Source organism: Sinohyriopsis cumingii, chromosome 7 (assembly GCF_028554795.1).
Source record: "Sinohyriopsis cumingii isolate HCF-2022 chromosome 7, ASM2855479v2, whole genome shotgun sequence".
In the NCBI taxonomy this organism is placed as follows: Eukaryota; Metazoa; Mollusca; class Bivalvia; order Unionida; family Unionidae; genus Sinohyriopsis; species Sinohyriopsis cumingii.
The window spans coordinates 93198258-93223042 of record NC_142967.1 but is presented as its reverse complement, the minus strand read 5'-3'; the positions used below and the strand labels follow the sequence as shown (position 1 = coordinate 93223042).

The following is a 24785-nucleotide window of genomic DNA, read 5'->3' as shown; positions in this document are numbered from 1 at the left end:
AGTATGGCCTCAATTTCACTTTTTGAATCTTACTCTTAGAAAGACGACAAAAATATACAAAGTTGTTAACTACAACTCTTACTGGTTCTGAATCAAGGTCAGTAACTAGGTCAGCATTATATACAAAGTTTCTATCATTAGTTGTTTACTAATAAATTAAATTTCTGGACAATGTCAAATCCAGTAAATAAAATTACATTACAAACATGTAATGGATCATAAAAATTTTTATAAAAAAATCAAACAAACAATTAAATTAAATCAAATATACATAACAACACGTATTGTATCAATTTAAACGTTTGGAAATAGAACACATTTCCACACATGTATGTCATCAGTATTACTTGCTATTATTGATTTTCATTTACACACACACACACACACACACACACACACACACAGGCACATACCGGCTCCTGGTCTCTCAACCTGGTAACCTTGTGTTTGAAAAATCCTTGATCCCCGCTTGCAGTTCAGGAGTAAAAATCTATTAGTTCGTGTATACATTGTGAATACGAGATTCCTATGTATGAAATTTCTGACATGTATTCAACGATTTGTATGTTGCTATGGAAACAATGTGTAGCATAAGTAGTATACAAGTTTAGAGAATTTTACCCTAGGCTACTAGCAAATGTTGTATACAAATTGACAGTATTTGACCATATGCTAATTGCAAATGTTGTAAACAAACTGAGAGTATTTGACCATAGGATGCTGGCAAATGTTGTATACAAATTGAGAGTGTTTGACCATAGGCTGCTGGCAAATGTTGTATAAAAATTGAGAATATTTGACCATACGCTACCGGCAAATGTTGTACATAAATTGAGAGTTTTTGACCATAGGCTATTGGCTAATGTTACACATAAATTGAGAGTATTTGACCATAGGCTATTGACAAATGTTACACATAAATTGAGAGTATTTGACCATAGGCTATTGGCAAATGTTGTACATAAATTGAGAGTTTTTTGACCATAGGCTATTGGCAAATGTTACACATAAATTGAGAGTATTTGACCATAGGCTATTGACAAATGTTATGCATAAATTGAGAGTATTTGACCATAGGCTATTGACAAATGTTATGCATAAATTGAGAGTTTTTGACCATAGGCTACTGGCAAATGTTATACATAAATTGAGAGTTTTTGACCATAGGCTACTGGCAAATGTTATACATAAATTGAGAGTTTTTGACCATAGGCTACTGGCAAATGTTATACATAAATTGAGAGTTTTTGACCATAGGCTACTGGCAAATGTTATACATAAATTGAGAGTTTTTGACCATAGGCTACTGGCAAATGTTATACATAAACTGAGAGTATTTGACCATAGGCTATTGGCAAATGTTATACATAAATTGAGAGTTTTTGACCATAGGCTACTGGCAAATGTTATACATAAATTGAGAGTATTTGACCATAGGCTACTGGCAAATGTTATACATAAATTGAGAGTATTTGACCATAGGCTATTGGCAAATGTTATACATAAATTGAGCGTTTTTGACCATAGGCTACTGGCAAATGTTACACATAAATTGAGAGTATTTGACCATAGGCTACTGGCAAATGTTATACATAAATTGAGAGTTTTTGACCATAGGCTACTGGCAAATGTTATACATAAATTGAGAGTTTTTGACCATAGGCTACTGGCAAATGTTATACATAAATTGAGAGTTTTTGACCATAGGCTACTGGCAAATGTTATACATAAACTGAGAGTATTTGACCATAGGCTATTGGCAAATGTTATACATAAATTGAGAGTTTTTGACCATAGGCTACTGGCAAATGTTATACATAAATTGAGAGTTTTTGACCATAGGCTACTGGCAAATGTTATACATAAATTGAGAGTTTTTGACCATAGGCTACTGGCAGATGTTATACATAAATTGAGAGTATTTGACCATAGGTTACTAGTTTATATCGTATATAAATTGAATGCTTTACCATCGCTTACTTTCAGTGGAAGTTATTTCTCAATGCAAACATTTCTCGTTTCTAATCCTTCGATCGTTTGTAGTGTTTGACTTTCGCACTACTGTTAGTTATTATTCCCAACTCAGTGACTCCACAGTTTTAAGATGTTATGCCATTTTCATGATTACATATATTCGCAAAAGGTTCACGAATGTAATAAAAATATTAACCCTCCGCAAAAATAACCAGGTATGTAGCATGACTGGTATGATGTATTATACAATAGAAAACAAATTACTCCGAATTGGAACTTGCAAGGTCAAAGCCCTTCGTCACATTTGACCAGGTGGGAGTAGGCTACTCGATTACCGTAAAGTTTCTTCCTTGATGTAAGTGGTTGGGTGTTTTCCCTGTAGCCCCCTCCCTCCCCAAAAAAAAAAAAACTTCCAGCGATTTTCAGGTGGTGTCTTGGCGATCAGTTCAACTCTATTTCATCAAACCATGGTCCCTTGTTTTTGTATCAAACGTACTGTAAACCTTCATTCACTACTAGCTTAATTTGAACATGGGTTTAACGCGAGTTTCTAATTATACACATGCTCATCGCAGTTTAGAGACGAAATTTTACATCGCTTTTCACTCCGACTCCGAGCGTATTGATTGGCGGTGAACTTCACAGAGCGACGCTGACTGCTCTCATGTTTGTATATTAAACCTAATATCAGCCCTACTTTGCTTTACCAAACCAGTCATTTGTTCGGATTCAGGTTAAATAGCTTACTAAATAACTCAAATATAATATAAGCCAGACAACTCAAACCTTTATGACAGCATTTGGCTGCCATAATGTCTTGCTTTATATGTCAGTGTAATGATGTATCAAGCTCTAGCATGATGTGTTCGCAGTTGGCTTAAGGTGAATTTAGGCGGATTAGAGGTACAGATAATCAGATGTATACGGTATCTATCGATCAGGCCACCTGTGTATGATCTGTTCTACCTGCTAGATCGGCTTCAGACTGATGTTACCAGAATCCAGCTTATCGTGGGTTTAAAACAGTGAAGATGGCGACACGAAATATAAGGTCGAAGTTCTAACTATTCAGTTTGATTTATTCACTAATGGATTTTCCAGGTAAATGTTTACTCTTTCCACAGAATGAACTAGTTCTAAAATTGTATTCAGTAACTCGAGTTTGTAATGTGATATCCTTTTGTATTTGACACTCCGTATATTCAGATATGTTCATTATTACTGGCCAGATGTATGTATATAGGAATAAAAGAGCGTTAACTTTGCATTGCAGAGATCTTATCTTTTTGAAGTTACCAATATTTCAATGTAAAAGAGGTGAAATATTGAAAATCTCTGTTGCCTTAATTTTTAAATGTACCTGGTTTCGATTGATGCTTCGTGTCTAGATTTATTCGTTTATCAGAGTACCTTTGTTTTAACTTTTAATGTATATTCTTTGTTGAAATACATTTATCAGACATCTATTTAAATGTGTACAGCACTCCGCCGTGACAATGTATAATAAGTAAAGGACAAAGGGTTAAGACAAAATTAGACATTTATTGATCAATCTTCCCCTTAACTAATGACAACATAATTCTACATTTTTTGACAGTGAGATAACAAAAGGTACATAGGAATCGACCGTTCTAATTTTTTTAGGGTGGTGTGAGTGGTTGGTGGCTACGATTTTCATTGAAGCCAGGATATTTTATTTTCCTTTAGCTGAAGATAATTGCATTTCAACTAATATATATATATATATATATATATATATATATATATATATATATAGATATAGTAAGGTTCTTTATTCCATAAATATTAATATATGTTTAAGCTATTCGAAGACAGGATTCACCCACCCACCACCTACAGAAAAAAAAAACACACACACACACACACACACACATTAAATGATCGGTTCCTTAGGACTGTAAAAATATCCAGAGAGAATGGACAACTAAGAAGAGATCAGGCTTTCATTTTTACAGTATGAGTTGTTTTAATAGAATGTCTTAAAACGCATAATTTCTCTGTTTTGTCTCTTTCATAGACTTATTTTCTGTCTTTTACGTCAGAAACTTTTTATTCCTCGTCAGAATGAGACATGTTAACTTTTAGACTTATCTTTGTATACAGTAATTGTTTGGGTGGTCTATCAAAGCCATTAATCACATACATGTACGCGCTAGTTGGGGTAACAATATTAAACTACCTCAGCAGTTTATAGTCGACTCAGTTATTACAGTATATTTAGATATCAAAGACCTGAACAATATAGCACAAAACACATAGCAATCACTGGAATACTGATCCCTGGCACGGATCACTTATGTAAATAACTCTTAGACCAGCCAGGGTCAAACAGCAGTTACACTATTAGGGCGGTGTATAAACCCTAGAACAAAATCTAAGCAAAATTTAATTTTTAAAAATCATACAATAAAAGACATATTGGGGAAAAAGACAATAACACATTAAAACCCTTTAATTTTAGACACTAGGGGGTCTCCTCTATGATGTTAATCTGAGAGGGACCAAACCAATAAACAATAGGTGTGTGTGGTTTGACGGGTTGTTATGCCGCCACTGTGGCAGGAGTGATATGGTTGGGGTGGGATGCTCCCAATTCTTTATTTAGATTATTAGAGAAGTCACACACAGGCTCGAGTTTGCTTGGAAGTTAAATTAGTCAAAAATAGATGTCAATCTCCGAGTCCCCAGTCAGCAATGCCGACGGTTAAATGACTGAATATACAAAAAAGTGAAATTCAACGAATAACAAGTTGATAATAATTCAATAGTCAATAATTCAATAGGCAAGTGCTTCAGATTTCCCAAGTACTCTCCTTCCGCTCGATTTTGTGATAGCCTATTACATTTTTTGATTAATATTGTGTGATAGCTTTCCACCTGTCCTTGTATTCTACTCATCTGTGTATTCTTCTCTCCAATACCTTCCCCTCCTCGATTTCTATATACTCTGCCTCCTTCTCCACTTTCTCTTCCTCGACACCTTTTCCTCCTCCTCCTTTACTCTCTCCACTGACTAGACTTGTCAATTCCGATTGCTAGTCTTACTTCCTTCTCCCATCTTAGAGATCTGAGACTCAACTGAACCGAAGTTCTGTCCCCCAGAAAGCTTCCCGTGAAAACACAAGGACAGTACAATATTCTCCTTAGCCCTCTCATTTCACACTACACTCAGCCTATCATCAGATAACGGCTATTAAATTGTTTCGGTCACGCATTCATTCACATCGAAATATTCGTACGTTCTTGTATGGTAAAACAACATCGTAATAAAAGCACGATAACAATTACTTCTCATGCATACACCAATAAATTGCGTCACATCAGTACATGTTCCTGACCTCAACAGTAGTTTGGATAATGGAGATTGTAAACTGAATGTAGGTGCTTGCTTGTGAACCTACAAAAATGATATACTTGTATTATTCGACGCGCCGTTATATATTGTTGAAGTTTAACTGTGTAATTCAATGGTATTAACCTGAGAGAAACACGAGAGGGGGCATACAGATTGTTCAAACAATACTGGATCGACAGCTTTAAGAAAAGTCCCAACCAGTTTAATGTCTTGCACATGTTCCAGTATTTCTATGTGAATTCATTTATACCCCAACCTCATGTGTTCCCTACAATGTATGTTCATTATACGTCAATAATGGTAGATTTCTGTTATAAGAAGGGTCTTCGTTCATATTTGAAAGAGTCTCTGGGTGGCCAAGTGGTTTTTGGCGTTTGCATTTAAAGAATACTCACACACCTCACCTCTCTCCCCGTGAGTTCCAATTTCAGCCCATCCATCGTGTATATGTGAGAAAGCAGCCAATGAGAAACTTGCCAGCAGTTTCCCATGGGTAGGTGTTTCTTCCCGGGTTCTTCCTTCACCAAACATACTGGCCGCCACGAATAGCCTGTCTTGTGCGGATAAATGGTTTTGAATCCCATAAACCAACCATGTTTTGAAGCAGTAAAGCGAACGGATCCATGGTACAAAAGGCTTCCTTTCTATATTTCATATTTAAGACGAGATAGGAGTATAGAGAAATCATAATTATACAAATAGCATTGTGGTAGGTAGACTGGACATTCTGTAATTTGTATTTTGAATATAACTGTACATACTGATATCTTTCAGTGGAAAAGAGGGAGAGAAAAAAAGAAACACAATTTTCTTTATTTTTAACCGTGCCCACCTCTTTGAAAATAAAACCCTTCATTTTCATGTTGAAAACATTCATATTTCATTGAAATTGGCCTGACCATTTGATTGAGTTTCTCAGTTTTGTTAATAATTTGTATCTACTACAAGGCACAAGGCATATATGCTCAATAATTAATTTACCATACAATCATTTTTAGATGTCTTAGTATCAGTATACCGTTCGGTGTATTCATCTCAAAATCTCTTTCAAAGAAACAATTTTCATTATCTTCTGATAATTTCCTATACAAAATTATCGCTGTCCTGAAGTTCGCCAGCTGTCCCAGATTAGTAGCAACCATCTTTTTTAAACAATTTTTTTATGATTAGATGACCGTATCGCTTTTTATGTACGTTGAGTATTCACCGTTTTTTCTCAGGTTTAGTACATTTTCATGAATGCGATTATTTCCTACTACAATGTATGCCAATTTGTTCAGTTGTAGCGCGTGCTACGCGGGTTCGTTTTACTATAGTACATTTTTTGATGAGGCATTCATATACGGAACGTTTAAATGAAATAATCTTATCTCCGGTAGTTCACATTGCTATTTATTCCACTGCAAGGATAGAGCGCAAACAAAATATTTTCAGTTTATGTTTAAGATTATGACTGGCGAATAATAATAATAATAATAATTGCAGAAAAATGAGCATTACTTTTTTTTCCAGATCTAATATGATTTTAATTCGCAGCCTGACAGCATCCCTTTCACTTTCTTGCTAAGGCAGTTTATCTTCTGGAATTCACCGTAAAGTGGCACTGCACGTTTTTCTTGTGTTATTTTCTTGTTTCAGTATAGACCTGTTCGAGAACGGTTCTTGTGCCCCTTTGCTTATTAATTCCACTAATCTAATATACCCATGATGCAACTTTCGTTCCGATGAGCAAATCTGTTTAGTTGTTGTTGTAGGGTTTAACGCCATTTTTCAGCACACGATAGGCTATACATGGCGGCCAGTATTACTGGTGGAGGAAGAACCCGGAAAAAAACCCGGAAAGAACCACCGACCCACGAGAAGCTAGTGGCAAGCTTTCTCACATACCCACATTAGCCGAATTCGAGACTCGAACTCACGCAGACAGAGGTAATCTGTTTCGTAATTGCGTAAAAACAAAGCTGTGAATGAAACTTGTGATGGGAAAATTATAGTATCAAGCGCCTCTAGACGTATTTATGGGACGTACAGTGCATATAGCACTGTTCATGCGGAAATAATGACTTGAAGATGCTTGAATAATTATAAGAAGCAAAATAAACTTTGAGTTACATGATTTTGATACGAAATAATAATATAAAAATCGTATTCCCAATACAATTTATGTTATGACGTAACTTGAATTGATGGGTATAAAGGTCGAAAAAGGACGTAGGTTGTTTCTCCTAAGTTTCAGTCGATATTTATCTTTCGTAAATGAAAATATTTTGTGAAGTGTCTCATTTTACATAGCATTTAATATATTTTTTTAATATAAAGGGTTAAAAAAAGGGTCCCGTTTTGCGAAAAGGACATCGTACTTTTCTACTAACATTTTCAATCTATATTTCTATTTCACGAATGAAGTTAACTTTTGTATTAACTCTTTTTATGTAGCATTTAATATTTATTTTTAACATAAAGTGGAAAGGTAATAACATTTCAGGGAAGAAAAGGACGTGTAGATTGCATTGATAATAAATGAAGCATAGTACGTTTTCCAGTACAGACCTGCTAGCAGAGAGAAAGAGAAAGAAAAAAAATCACGAAAGAAAAATGTTGAATTTTGATTTAAAATATAATTAACGGACTTTGGCTATCAACTACCCATCTTTGATGCGAAAATTGTTCTACAAAGAAGATTTGATAGCTTTACTGTTGATAGCTCAGTTATAATTAGACTTACAATTATCTGCTTTTTCAAGATCGAAGTGCAGTGATTGACTGCTGACACATCTGAAATGATACCCCATTTGTTTCTTCAAAAAAATACAGCACATTTTGTCAAATCATTAAATACAATTCTATTCTTTTCTGGCACTAAAACATTGCAGTGTTTAAGAAATTAATGAATTTGTTGTAAAACCGACTGAGCCATGCGATGTCTGTGTTACCCTCTGAATTCGTGTTGTAACGAAGAATGTTATGGTTATGCGGGTTTTCACTGGACTCTCTCTCTCTCTCTCTCTCTCTCTCTCTCTCTCCTATTAGCAGAAGTTAAGTCCTTTTTGCACTTATATCCACCGTGAAAATTTCTGATATACGGCGATTGGTAGTAATACACACAGTACAAAATATTCATTGGAATAAGACAAATATACTCCTGCATGGAAGCACCCGTTGCTTGCACTCCAGTATTGTAACAATTACATACTCACGTTAATTTTTGATGTCTTGTTCCTGGATTATTTCAATAAATTTGTCTCAGCATATTATAGTCTGTTTCAGTGTTAAATAAATTAAATATGCTTGGAAATCATAGAGTGACCCTAACAGACCAGAGTTGGAGATTTGCTTTGTATTCGTTTAACTTAGGTTACCAATGTGGTGGGAGATAATTGCACGAAAATTTGAAAGAATAATTTACTGACTCAAACATTTCCTACGTAATTTTCCAAAATGCTTGCCTCTGCATACTGTTAAAAACATGGACGTTCAAATGTTCAAAATATTCCGTAATTTACTAGCTTTTCACTTAATAATGTCCAAATAATTCAGAATATTATTATTACTTTGTCAGTCCTATGCTATTATTATTATTATTATTATTATTTTGCAATTTATTTATGTCAATACCTAAAAGGGGTGTTGGACTTCACATGTGTTACTTCTGGTTTTGAATTTGACCGCGCTCTGCAGTTATCTGACAAGGACTGTTTTCCACTCCAATAAATAAGCTTCGGTTTTTAACCACGTAAAAGTAGTGAACCAATCAGAACTGGCAGACCGAATCCGCCAATGAATCCGATGTGACAAACTGGCAAACCGAAGTGTAGCGCAAATCTTGCGATATCAACCATATATGAATATGGTTCAATATATTTCAGTATGTAAAACATTCTCACATCTTACATCTTACTCTGTACAAAACTATGAGACAAAACCTCTATATCCAAGTTTGTCTATATAGTTTACAGTAGCAAAACAACAGTTCTCTAATGAATAAGCTGTGGCAAACCCAGGGCCGGCGCTACCATATAGGCAAACTAGGCAGCCGCCTAGGGCGCTGATTTCAGGAGGCGCATTTTTAATATTTGTTTATTGTTTATAAATTTGGAAATTGATATTTTCGGGGGGGGGGGGGCAGAATCTAACCTTGCCTAGGGCGCCAGATAGTCTGGCGCCGGCCCTGGGCAAACCAATGACAGGATATAATAATACTAAAAGAATTGCTGTTGCTGGGGAGGTTACAGCTATGCACAAAACAAATTGCATTACTAATGAATTTAACAGTTTTCATATAAAGTCAGTATATTTCAGATATTACTTTCTGCAACAAGTTCACTGTGACTTCATTTGAGTGTAAATTGATATGACTCTAATATCGAACCATTGGTCACGGGTCACAAACGAACAAAAATGGCGTCCATAAAAACTTTACTCGATCGTTGGAAAGTTTACCGCGAAACACGAACATCCTAAAAGTCCATGTTTAATATATGTCGTGATGTTCCCATCAAGCATCCACGTGATGGAGATACACATTTGGTATTAAATGAGATAACAAAGACATGTAATTTGTGCAAGAAACGGTGCTGAATGTAAAATATCAAACCTTGACAAACCAAGTGTAATATAATGATCAACATGGTAATAGCTAAAACTTATTGACAGAGATTTCCTACAGGCATAATAAATATGGGATTAACCAACTAGTAATTCAGTATAATTTGACTTGCAGGAAGTCTGAGAACGTACCTATGAAGTGGCGCACTATCGAAAATAGGGAGAAGCGATACGTTAACATTCATGTAACCACAAAACAACTAATTTGCCACAACTACATGCTCTTGCACTGTCCAGGGTCCAATGAGCTAAACATGTAACACTGATATCTTAAAACAAACATCAATGATAACATATGGAGATTTCACATGCAGTATTCATATCCACCCAACCCATTATGGTACACAGCTGGTTAATCCTGAATATATATATATATATATATATATATATATATATATATACACACACACAGAGACAGACAAAGAGAGACAGAGAGAAAGTAAAATTTCTTCCACATCGTTAATACTATTTTTTGAGAGATAGACAGACAAACAAAGAGAGACAGAGAGAGAGAAACGTAAAATTTCTTCCACATGGATAATACTATCTTTTGAGAGCTTGTGTGTGTGTGTGTGTGTGTGTATGTGTGTCCGAGAGAGAGAGAAAGAGAGAGAGAGAGAGTAAAATTGATCCCACATAGATATTACTGCTACCATTTTCCTCGACTGCTACCTATAACTCTTCAAGTAATTTCAATTTCGTTCCGTTAATTCCCTTTGTTCCGGTAATTCCATTTGTTACTGTAATTCCTTTTGTTCTGGTAATTCCGTTTGTTACGGTAAATCTAGGAACCTGAGTATGACGTCTGGATTTGTTTATCGCTTATGTATCTAAAAGTATATAAGATCATTGTATTCTTTCACAGGCCATCAGTCTTAACGTTCATAATTTAAATCCGACATGTATTTGATAATTATAAAAGCACAGCCTTATTACAAATTGGAGCACAACTGATAATATACTTGTTTTTCCTAATTTGTCATTTTCAGAGAAATCTAAAAATCTAATTCAAACCTCTCTTTTTCTTAGCATAAGAATTTTCACAAAAACAATCCTGGTTATTTGGAGAGAGGTCATTAAACCACAAGTACTGACTTTATTTGGGGGGTACGCGGTGGTTTATTCATATGGATAGAATAGATAAAGTTATATTCTGCTACTAATCAGACTCGCCATTACAACTTATAAATTACTCATTTTCGGTCCTTTTTTCGTTGAGCAGATGTTTACATCATACACTGGTGGGGGGGGGGAGGAAATCCATTTATTAATCGAGAGAGATTTTATTACTGTTGCAGCAAAGCACATAAATAAATTGATCCCAAAGGAAAAGTAATTACCAGTTTCCAACAAATTAAAATTGTATTATAATGAAGCAATATATGATGCCCGAATATGTGATAATATCGGTCAATCCCGAATATGTGACAATATCGGTCAATCCAACAATGAGAACAATTAATTGGTATCAGATATAATTAATTCTTACAACTAAATATACTTATTATGTGCCTGTTCAACTTAAGAGATAGGCAGAACAGCGCGAGGGTAGGTTGGTGGGGAGGAAACACGAGTATTTTGCTGCAACCAAATTTAAATATTGTAATATTTTTTCACGTTTTGGTTCTTTTGAACACCATACTTTTTTCTTTCCAGTAATGCCCAAAGCTTATTGTTAACTAGAGAAAGACAGTATATGAAGGGAAATATTTATTCGATCGGCTGAAACATACGGCTATTATCTCTTTAATATAAAAAAGAACGATGATTTTGATCCGCCATAGACGCGCAAAAGTTCTGACCCTGCCTATCTGATGCCTTCAAAGTACAAGACACATGATTTGTTCAGTTAAAATACAGCCATAGAGTTAAGTCTACTGAAATATTAAAAATCCCTCGGGTCTAGTCAAACTTGAGAAGCATTAAAAACTGAATTACAAATCGATTGAACCATACACTGTCGAAACATTCCCGAAGATCGGGACTTATAGTTTTCACTCCGCTGGACTTAAGTTTTCACTGTGCGATACTTTTAATTTTGACTATGCGGGACTGCGTCATTGTGCGATATTAAATAGCAATATAAAGAGATTTTATGGACACACAGGCTTACCGACAGGCGATCAAACAGGCAGGCAACTTGAATATGTCTGGGGGAAATGGAGGAAGCTAATTAGATAGATTTTAAAAAAATGGAAGAACTGTTGAATTGATGAGTATTATTTGATTTGTTGCTGGATTAATTTTTTCACTGTATGATAAGCATTGATAGTTCTCAAACTTATCCAGTTTCTATTTTTTGTCATTCATACTTTTCCAAACAGACCTTTATTGAGGAAGCAGTTCTCGAGGTTCCTTAATGTGATTTTGTATTTATATTTACTTTATACCCACACACAGCGACATTGAAAATTGATATGATAATTGTGGTTTGGAGCCAAGTCATTTAAGAACCATATTTTTACACAGCTTAAAGTCAACATAATTTTCAACACATAGCTGACAGCATTGTTTGCTTCCACCTCCGTGTTAACTTGCTCTATAGCGACAACCCAAACTGCTCTAATTGGACAAGATAATATCCGCTGCTAATTAGGCGCATATGCTAAGGAACACACACACACACACACACACACACACACACACACACACACACAGAGGTTATGGATTGAGAAAATATGGCATGAGTACTATCAACCATCAGAACGAGATCTTTCACAACAAAGAAATCATGAATATTCACTTATGTTTATAATAATGTTAATTCCTTTGTTTCTCACAAATAAAAAAAAAAATGTGTGCACAGAAGGGATGATTTTCTGTCCAGCACTCTTTGTTTCATAGCAGTTGTTAACTGCTGTTAATTGGGGTATATAATCCGATTCCGAATTAAAAAAAATACCTTAATATGGATTTAGTAATATGTATTGAATTTTGCATCAATATGGTAATGTTTGTTTCTTATTGTTCTTATGTATGTGTGTATATGCATGTATGTATGTATGCATGTATGTACGTACGTACGTACGTACGTATGTATGTATGTATGTATGTATGTATTCTTATGTTACGTGTTTAGGCTCTAATAAACAGTAACGAAAGAAAGAGTGAAAACAACAAGTTTTGAAATATTTAACAAGTAATTTTATTTCCTTGGAAAAACACTGTAAAAATGAAAAAATAAGAACTTACGGTTATAAGAATCAAATCCAAAACTAATCCAAGAATAATCCACGAATTAAGTTTTAGAAGCTCTAGTAATGAAATGTTCTAATGAATTCAAGTTCGAGTCCCGACGGAAAAGTCAACATGGAAGACGATGACGTATACTGTAGTCAGTATTGTGCTGTTGTATCTACAGATCTTTGTGGATTCACAAACAATAACATTCCGGTGTTGTTTCCAAATAAAATTTAAAGAAATGTCTTCGTCCAAGAATTAAATGTGAGCACTGAAATATTTCCAGGAAAAAGAAGTAATCTTTTAGAATCCAAATAATATGAATAACAATTAAAATATAACTCCAAACTGGTCACAGACAAACACGTTCCATCGTAAAATCCCAACTGAGAAAAATTTCAATAAACTAAGGTTCTAATGTAACTTGTGACGCAAAAGATTCCCTGATGAGGGTCACGTGACTACATTCTAGAATGATTTAGAAGGTATCTACAAGTAGCACAGTACAGCCTCGATTTCGCCACCACCATGTACACACCAAAAATGAATTTTTTAAAAAGAAGTTTTTTACTTGATTCTCTATCAAGGACAGGAACTAGGTCAAAAATAGAAACAGTGTGCTTATAATCAAAAGTTCACGAAAAGAGTAAGGTCAAACTGAATTTTCTGGAAAACATAAAATTCCTAATAAACAAAATTGCATTACTTTGACATGTTATTAAAATAAAACGATTTTAAAATTTACAAACAATTAAATTAAATCAAATATAAATTAAATCAAATATTCATGACAGTATGTACGTATGTATGCATGTATGCATGCATGCATGCATGCATGCATGTATGTATGTATGTATGTATGTATGTATGTATGTATGTATGTATGTATGTATGTATGTATGTATGCATGTTTTAACACAGTTGACTCGAACACCCTGGAACATTAGCTTGTGTTTGAACACAGTTGACAGAACATCCTGATCACTTGTGTTTAAAAACACTTGATTCGAACACCCTGGATACCGTAATTGTGTTTAAGACACGGCAAAATGCTTATGATCAAATTAAATGTCGTTGACTCAAACTAGGCATTTCTCAAACTTATTTCTAAGACATTGTTTATATTCAGTCTGTCGAGACTCAAAGTGTAATCGAATTTGACTGTTTAACAAAAATATGATCTACACGTCTTTAAATATGTGGAATAGACGCTTCGATTTGACATTTAATCTTGACATATTTTCTTGCTCGACATTCTTTTTTACTGTAAAATTACTGAGCCCTACAAGCAGTTAAACTTAGAATTTATTGAGGGCGCATGCCCATAAAATGAAGTCTCTGATGCTTTTTCTCCGAACATTGTTGACTATTTACAATGTTGCTCAGGAAAGAATAGACGATGGGTTTTTTATTTGTTCATAATACTGCTCAGTAAGACTTATATATAAATACGAGCCATCTTGTGATCATCTTTAAGCATAAATATATTCTCCATACGAGACTGGATACACCGTTATTGACATATACCGCATAAACGAACTTATATCTTTTAAATTCTTTAATTCATCATATTATCATAAGTTTCTAGGCTAAAAGAAAAACAAAACAAAAATCAACAAAATACGCCAAGCAGTTTGAGTCGATGCCTTATTTGTATTTTTTCCCAAGAATTCTGAGAGCTGTGTGTTTTTCTTAATAATTTTCTTTGGGGTCTTCCAAGATTGTTATTCGTCACCAGTACGTTCTGTCACTCAAGGAATTAAAACACACACAGACTGTTTAAAATAAACCTTCAATTTTGCTTCATCTGAGCGGCGATTCTACTTTATGTCTTCTATTAATGGGGGGTTGGGGTGGAAGTGTAAACAAGTAAGCAAGGGGTAAAGAAATCTAATTATCATTCCGGTCTTTTCGCGCTAATTTTAAAGAGGCGTTTATCGCCTCTTCCTTCTCCTTGGATCCGTCCATGCGTGCCGAACTTTTAATGTGGTAGTTGTCATACGCAGAACATTGTACCATGGATATTACTGAAAATATGCCACGATATGTTGTTCAGTAAGCGCAAGTGACCAACGAATAAGCAATCTCAATCATTGGCATGATATTTTAGAACAGAATTATCAAATATGTTGGCACTCAGTTGACATTGTACGTTTCCGTTTCATTGTACGCCGACTACTCAAAGGTAAGTATCTCCAAAGAATTTGAAATATTTATTGAAATTGTACGAGTTATATTTGTCTTTATTTTACCTTTCCAAAAAAAACAAAAACATTTTTCATGTGTGTTGAGGTCATAATGAGAGCTGAGATGCGATAAGAAAGATGGACACAACCCCGTGTACTCGAGATGTTCTTTGAAAGATCCAAAAGTCTTTGATGTCTTGTATCACAGTGAATACTGTTTGAAATATTGTAAGCTGAATTTCAAAGACGTATACTAAGTTATAGTGGCATCTCTGATTTGAGAGTCTGAGTTTCAGCTGACTTGAGAATACACAGCCAGTAATCTGACGTCCATCAATCCTGCATAGAATTCATAAAACCTTTTTTTGTGGAAGATTAAAATGCTTATTCAGATGTGGACTATTATAAATCATGACTGCTATACCGATATCATCAAGTTAAAGTAGAATATACTCAGTAATTAAATATTCACAGAATTTCGGAGTTAAGTTCAGGTTTCAGCATGAAAATGTTAATTTCTCTTGGGTCTGTTGGGCTAGTTACAGTTCAACGCATATAGGACTAGTTATAGTTCAACACATCGGACTAATTATAGTCCAACACATATCGGACTAGTTATAGTCCAACACATATCAGATGGCTCAATGTTTATTTACACTGGTGAGCAGTATATAGAAAATATCACTGAGTCACGAACTATTTACATTTTGCTGAGTCCAAATGTCTACCACCTGGAAAATGCAAACTAGAGAATCTGACTTAATCACAACAACAACAAAAAAAAACACATTTGCAGTGCGAGACGAATTATTGGTACACACTAGTGCGTTGTGGCTGTTGTAATCAGGTATATGGCTCGGCCAATAACACTCACTCATTAGCTTTGGTGGCTTTGTTTTTTGTTGAATTCTAAGTAGGAATCCCCTTTCTTTTAATTTGTCCTGTATATCTAATTTATATTTTGTGCTTAACTTTTGTCTATGGTTGTAAGTTGTAAACAGCATGTTTATATAGATAACTTTTGTCAATGATTGTAAGTTGTAAACAACAAGTTTATGTAGCAAACGTTCAAGGTCAGTCTTGTTTACAGTTAGAATAGGTTTTTCCTTTGCAAATCTTCATATTCTGCCATGTAATGGGCCAATGAAAATGTGTATAATAAATAAATACGTCATTCCAGTTCCGTCTGATATAACTCGAGAGGAATTATTTTAACTTTTTATTGGAATTACTGAAGTTCTCATTGATTATTAGACTTACACTATTTTCGATTATTGTAAATGCATTCATGGACATTCTAAATTGCATCATTGTGGTACATCAAAACATTCAAAACTACTGGAGTTCGTTTGGAACATTCTATATTTTTGTACTTTGATAGCACATTTATGATTATTTGCGATTTTGATTCACCACTAGGTCAATTGCACGTCCTAAGATGGAAAATAGAAAATGGTATGAGCGAGTTTAAAAGAAAGTTTGAAAATAAAAAATACAAAGAGTAACTTAAATGCCGCCTCGAGTTTCCAACCCGCGTCCCTTGTTTGACAAGCGGGACACACGGAAAGAACGACAGATATGGATGTATATATAAAATATACTATACGTTTCTCTTGAATTTGTGTGTGTGTGTGTGTGTGTGATTTAGATTTTTAACGTAGCTTTCACAATTTTTCAGTCATTTCGCTAGCTTGTCTGCAGTGTGACAGTTTATAAAGATGTCTAGCACTGGGGCATCATGCCGCAGACATGTAGCATGATGTCCCACCCAGTCACATTATCCTGACACCAGGCCGACCAGTCCTAACACTAACCTCTTAATGCCGAGCGCCAAGCGAGACAGCTGTTAGTACCATTTGTATGTATTTTGTATGACTCGGTCGGGGTTCGAACCTCCCGCACACACACACACACACACATACACACATACACACGTACAAGATATGGTCAAATTCCAGTTTTGATATGCCAAGGCAATGATTTTTCTGAGAATTTAGAGAACGAATGTTATCTTAATGGATTAGTTTTCTTTTTGAAGGAAAGTGAAGTTGGAGAGTCCCTTAAAACGTTTTCTTTTGCCAGATGTTTTCTATCATTTAAATCTTGACCTATTTTGAAATGATATCCATTAGATCCAAAATATCCAAAGGGCCACTAAAACTCTCAATGTGGACAAATTAATAAATAATTTAGCAGTCATCGATCTGTTCAAATAAACCTTTTGACCATGAAATTAGAACCGATTCCTAACACTACTATCTCTTGTCAGTTGATATGAAAGACTCATTATCACATTGGAAATCTCTGATTAAATATTGAACTAATGGTAATATTAGCATTCTTTATCGCAAATCTGATAACATATTGAACTGATGGTAATCCTCGCAGGACTCTAATAACACAAGCAATATTAATATTCCAGGCAGTCTATTTGTATCTTTTAAAATATATTAAAAAAAACTTACCCTGAACTGAATAATACTTGGTAATAAGAATTTATATCACCTTATAAGTGAATAGAAATAAAGCTTTAATAACAACGATAATGTTTAGATGAAGAACTAGTGTGTACAATCTGCAAAATATTGAAGCCTTCGATGGTTATTTCAGCATTTACCGTCTGGCAAGAGCCCCCCCCCCCCCTTCTCTCTCCATATATATATATATATATATATATATATATATATATATATATATATATATATATATATATATATATATATATGGATACATACATACATACATACATTTTAAGAGGATCTTTTTATCACGATCAAGAACAAGACGCTTTAGTGTCTGGACATTATTCTGTTCTCCATATATCAAGCCGTCATTTCGTAGGTCCTTTACCACTTAAACCGCTTGGCGGAACTTGGTAGATTAGTTTTCCATATCTGCGGGAGGCGTATAATTTTGTACCCCCTCCCAGGACCTGATCAGGTCAAGTGTGTGGGGTGGAGTTTTGGGGTGGGGGTGGTAGTGTTTTCCAAACTTTCAAAACAGGGCCCTGACTTTCCCCGAAAGGGCACCAAAGCAAAGTCTATGTTTCTATATACCATTGTGTGCATGCCCAATAAACATGCGTAAGAATAAAACAATGGTCAAATTTCAAATGACAAGTGACTGTACGTTTATGTGTGTAGGTTTGTTTTAGCCGCCCTACCCTGGGGTCACCTGGGGGATTGGGTGGGGTCAAAAGCAAATACATTACAACTTCAGTGACATTTATGAACTTATTTTGACCAAAATTGACACAAGCAGATATTAGTGGAGGACATAATTTAAGTAACGGACCTAATGACCTTTGTGTCACGGTCTTAGGAAGTTGGGATTGGTCAGAGTCGCGGAAAGGGAATAAGTAAAAAGAAAATTAGCGCGAGGGTTTGCCATGCCACGCCATGAAATTAACTCTAGTTTATACTTGCAGAGGTCGATTCTGATAACGATGTGGACTGTGTCTCGGCTCACCGAGCGGCGGCGGTTGGAGACATTCCTCTCCTCGTCAAAGCTATCCAGCTTGATCCAACTGTCCTGGAACAACTGGACGAGGACGGTAAACGTCCATGTTTTCATGAATTGTAAAGATTAACAAATCAAAATGTAGAATAGTATTAGTCATATACAATGACATACGGTAAAAGAGGTTGAAAGAGAAATTGAGCGGAGGAGCACCACATTTGTTTTGTCAGTATAAACAGCCTTATAACATGATCCAGACCAATTTTTATTATTATTCATTGTGATTTACCTTTAAGGAAGCTTCTAACAATAATTGCTATTTCTTACATAGCATGAATAATTCGCAGAGATATTGGGAATGACTGAAACAATTTATAAACGGATTGAAATGCATTGGCCACCGTGCTTGAAATACATTCACGACAACAATTTGTATTGCAGAATGTGAATACAAAGTAAATTAAACAACAAAACAGTAACAAGATGTAAATGGCAATATTTTAGCAGCGGAAAAAAAGATCCAATGTCGTACTTTCCTAATTTTGTTGGTTACTAATGCGTCATGTATAGTCAGAGAGAATTGGTTTGGTAAATTAAAAAATATCTGAATCCAGCAACAGTATGTCACATTTCTGGATTTGAAATGATTGGTCAGCATGAAATCCACGCTCGTCTTTTATGGTTTTATGTGTTATAAAAATGACAACAATATATCCCACTTACGTGAAAACTATGTAAATATTCCATTTATCAAATCAGTATCCTTGTGGTATTACAGTCACTGAATTATTTTTAAAATATTTTTTTTTTAGAAATTGTCTGTGTAATTATGTTTCTGTACCTTCTGTAAAAGGGCCGTCCATTATTAACTTTAATTCATCAGTAAAATACTGTAATTTGTACTGACTATGTATAGTTTTATTCAAATCTACGGATGTAATTAACATCAAGAGCGCTTCGCATAATTTTTTTGGTGGGGGTAGGTCACACATGTAGTGGTCAGCTATTACGTTTTTACAGATATAGGTCAAAGCATGTTTAGAAGCGGGGGGGGGGACAAGTGACCCCATCCCACTTGCCCCTATATGCAGGCAGCTATGCTTCATATTTAAAGTTTATCAAAGTCTGCCGTCTTCTTCCGTGATGGATGATGGCAAGTGTCATTCAGATTGTAATCAAGTGTCACAAAACGTCACATGAGCGTATATGTGGATACTTGTTTTAAAACCAATGTTTCTTTAGCAGCTAAACATCTCTCTCTCTCTCTCTCTCTCTCTCTCTCTCTCTCTCTCTCTCTCTCTCGTACGTTGTATTAATCATATTCCGCTCCACTCCAGGTTGCACACCTTTAAGCCATGCTGTCCAGTCAGAGCATTTGCAGACGGTCAAACAATTGGTCAAAATGGGGGCAAATATTAACACTCAGGACAGAGAAGGACGGACATACATGTCGCTTGCCGCCTATCAGGTATGATATAACAGAAAAACGATAAAGATTAAGAATAAAGCGATATTAAATCCCCAAAATAACGAAGTATGAGGAAAACAAAATATGTAATGTTTTCAGCTGTATAATATGCCATATTATACTTTTGTCCCAAGTAAAGTTTACTTGCATTGATCTATCACCTGAAGTTTTCATCTGCCGTTAGAGTTGAATCTTTCATGACTTTAGGTTACATGTAATATCATCTATAGTATTCAACTACACCAACACCGACAGCTTTTCCCACCCCACCCCACCTACGATTTTACACAAACAAGAACAAACACCCCTTAGAAAAACAAGCAGGATATAAAACAAAATATGAACAAAACTTGGAACTGGGTTACGGGATAAAACGTATCTAAAATGCCCTTTTCGAAAGCAGTGTAATACTTGAAAAATGAGATTACTTTTTATTGCCAGACAGTTTTACAGATAATAATATTAATATCATCTCTTAAATATTCTTATTATATTCATATCTTCAATAAAGAGTTCCGATTACAGTACAACAACTTTAGTAGCGAGGTTTGCAACATTTACAGGCTTTCTATTACAAGCTGACCATCGCAAGTGTTTTTGAAATTTTTGTCAAGACACCGAGTTTCAGCAAATCAGTTTAAAATATGTTAATTCTGGATAAGGATACAAACATTTGCCCCACGTCCCTGCAAGTTCTTCTTTTCAACACACCACACCCAGCAGCTTGATTTATAAAAATAAAAAATACATATATGGTCTTGTAGATGGCTACTCAGCTCTCGTAAGATTGATTCGTGATTTCAGATGTATCGAGAAGACCTCATTATAGGACAAAAAACAGTTGCTCACTGGTTGACGTGTCGAACTCCCGAACTGGAAGGTACGGGCTCGAATCATGGCGACGGATCAGCCCGGGTCGCCTACCGTGATGTCTTTGAAGAAGGCTGATTGCTTTACTCGATTAGACACGATTTAATGCATTAATATGTCATTACCTAGCAACCGAACCCACCTCCCATATATCTTTTTGAGACTAATTTTGGTTTTCATGATAGCTACTCATAACACTTTGGCATGATTGCCTAACAAAATAAATGGATACGAATCTGTGTCTATTCAATCGCTACGTGCAATTCAGATGTTCGAGTATAGCTTTACGTCGCACACGCTCACGCGTTTGAAGCAGTCCAAATTGGTCTGATCCTCTTTGGAGGTGTTTAATTAAAGTACAAAAACTTCTTAGAGAGTAGAAAATTGAATGATCTAATACTGCGATAGAGACTGAAATCGATGGTTAACTTATGTACAAATATTTCTTCCCGACACATAATTCACATTAACGTGTGATATTATGCTGGGGACGCCTGATTTTCCTTATAGTGTAACTAGGTATTCCAGGTACTAATTTAGAATTATTCGAAGCAGGGATTAGGTCTATAGACCTGGAGCACGTGTCTTTCTTACATATATGTATATAAAACCGTCCTACTATTCTCGTTGTCATTGTATCCCTTTCTTTCCTCTCTCTCTCCCTCCCTCTCTCTCTCTCTCTCTCTCTCTCTCTCTCTCTCTCTCTCTCTCTCTATATATATATATATATATATATATATATATATATATATATAAGGGGGGAGGGGGAGAGATCAACATAGAAATGAAAGGGATACAATGACAACGAGAATAACATGACAGTGAGATATTTCTATATTTTTATTGACAAAAACACATCTACTACTATATTTGAACATGAGATAAGAGAGTAGCGTTTAAACTTACTGATACCCGCGTGTGAGGTATCCGAAATGTCGTATTTCGTCCAAAGACTATAAGACCATAGAAGTGCAGATCAGAGACGATAATTAGAATATAACTTTGAGCTAAACAAATAAACTTACAAATACAACCGTTCGTTCAATGAAAGATAAAAAGCTCAAAATAATAATAACCTGACACATTTATTAATAACAGTAAAACTACTACTACTTCTTCTTCTTCTTCTTCTTCTTCTTCTTATTATTATTATTATTATTATTTATGTGCACAGGGTTGGAATGAAGGAGTTGTCTACCTGCTTCGTCATGGTGCCCGCCAGAGTATTTGCGACAAGTTCGGAAGAACGCCACTTCAAGCCGCCACGTATAACGAGAATCCCAGGTAACACGTCTGACTTTCAATATTTATTCAGCGAAATCGCTTCTTTACATTCACCTGCTTATAAGGAACATCCCAAATAAGTGTTTTTTTTTTATGATTGTCTTGTAAAGATGTCTGTAAGGGACATCCCAAATGAATGTTTTTTATGATTGTCTTGTAAAGAGGTCTATAAGGGACATCCCAAATGAGTGTTTTTTTTATGATTGTCTTGTAAAGATGTCTGTAAGGGACATCCCAAATGAATGTTTTTTATGATTGTCTTGTAAAGATGTCTGTAAGGGACATCCCAAATAAGTGTTTTTTATGATTGTCTTGTAAAGATGTCTGTAAGGGACATCCCAAATGAGTGTTTTTTTTATGATTGTCTTGTAAAGATGTCTGTAAGGGACATCCCAAATGAATGTTTTTTTTTATGAATGTCTTGTAAAGATGTCTGTAAGGGACATCCCAAATGAATGTTTTTTTTATGATTGTCTTGTAAAGAGGTCTATAAGGGAAATCCCAAATGAATGTTTTTGTATGACTGTCTTGTAAAGAGGTATTTTTTCAGGGTCATCTGTTCATAACAGACATTCTTACCAGTCCCATCATATTCGCAAGCCCATCGCTCCGGTGACCTGGTGCATAGAGTGTACACTTCGGATGCGGGAGGTCGCGGGTTCGACCCCCGGTCGAGTGATACCAAAGACTTATAAAAATGGTACTAACAGCTGTCTTGGTAGGCGTTCAGCATTAAGAGGTTCGCATTAGAATTGGTCGGCCTAGTGTCAGATAATGTGACTGGGTGGGACATGATGCTACGTGTCTGAGGTGTGATGCCCCAGTGCTAGACATCACTATAAACTGCCACACTGCAGACATCGTAGCGATATGACTGAAAAGTTGTTAAAGCTTCTTTAAAAATCCAAATCACACACACACACACACACACACACACACACACTTCGCAAGCCAATGCTCTGATATGTTAACCCTACCTACACCTTGGCGGATCGTTCACATACTCGATGCTTCGGGTTTGTGAAAGCCACCGCATCCAAACAAAATTTACTTGTTCAAATGTCGCTACGACAGAGCTCTGAAATATCCGATCGATCCGCCAATGTGTAGCTAGGGTTAACAACCCGGAACCTTCGGTAACGATGATGCAGTCCCATGTGAACATTCTTGTAATAATTTTACAAGTTAATGACATGTATCTGATGCTGATATAATACACTTATTTTAGTCCCAAATATCCGCTCTCGTTGTTTACAAAGCAGACTTGTCTCTGGAGTAAAAATGATAGACTAGACCCTGACCATCATCTTGAAATAGTCTGATATCCTGATCACGGTTGTGCTCTTGACTAGTAAAAGCACGAGATACAAGTGGAATAAAGGGCAGGGTACAATATTCCCTCGTTCTTTTACTTAGCCTTGATTACATTATTTCATTTAAAGATCTCATTCTACAATCGAGGGAAAATATGTGGAAGAACATGGTGGTTCCTGAGGATTTGTTTGGATAAATAATATCGCTATATAAAGAAATATTTATTTTGCCTTTTACCCTTGAATGTCCTTGAAAGAATGTTTTTATTATATATATGAAAGCCCTGTGATACAGTCCGATAATTTGTGAAAATAGACTTTTTCGTTTTTGAAAGTGACATATATATGGCTTCTGTGTTTGTTGTGCTTCCAAATATGCTTTAATTCAAGTTTAATAATTATTTCAGGAAGGAACACATTTTAAAATAACTATCCTATACCTTTTAGTCATATGTTTAGTTTTGTCGATAATTGTTTATTCATTTTCCAATTGTCATTATTATCAATGTCCAGATTATAATATTAGTGAAGAACTACTTGAACAAAAACATACTGTACACAAACGTTTTCTGACAAGTATTAAAACTGCTTAATCATATACAAAGGTTTCATTTTTTCTGATATGACTGCCGCGACTTGCTTTTGTATGAGGCACCGTAGCGGACATAAGCTGGTACAAACAGAACGTTGACGTTGAAATTTTAATGTTATATGTTCAGAATTCCAATTTCACACGTTGCATCAAAATTTCTTGTCCTTACAGTTCCATTTTCTAGGTCGAGATTTTAGACTGTATCTGTTGAATTACACAGCAGTGGTTGGACATTTGGTTGTGCTTGTCAGAATTGTTATTTTTATATGGTGAAATTATGTGTTGGTGTTAAAAGTAACATTACACAATATCTACTTTAACAATTCAAAATAATATCGAGTATTAAGATATATCGTTCGTGTATTCAATTATGAGGCGCCATTACATTTCATGCATTTGCAGTTTGAAAGTTACCATTCACAGGTCGAGAATTACTATGAATTTCTTCGCTAGAGGTCACTCTCGTGAACGGACCGTG

The 24785-nt window shown here is 35.3% G+C and overlaps 1 protein-coding gene across 1 annotated transcript in view; it reads left to right on the top strand.

The window, feature by feature from the left end:
- The first annotated feature begins 2808 nt into the window (after positions 1 to 2808).
- The window catches only part of LOC149795725 (uncharacterized), a 66560-nt gene continuing 44583 nt past the window's right edge, over positions 2809 to 24785 (top strand). Inside the window, exons 1-4 of the mRNA XM_089965626.1 lie at positions 2809 to 3075; positions 18749 to 18874; positions 20118 to 20248; positions 22293 to 22402. Coding sequence (XP_089821752.1) covers positions 3063 to 3075; positions 18749 to 18874; positions 20118 to 20248; positions 22293 to 22402 — 380 coding nt within the window. The 5' untranslated portion in view covers positions 2809 to 3062. The remainder of the gene's footprint in view (positions 3076 to 18748; positions 18875 to 20117; positions 20249 to 22292; positions 22403 to 24785) is intronic.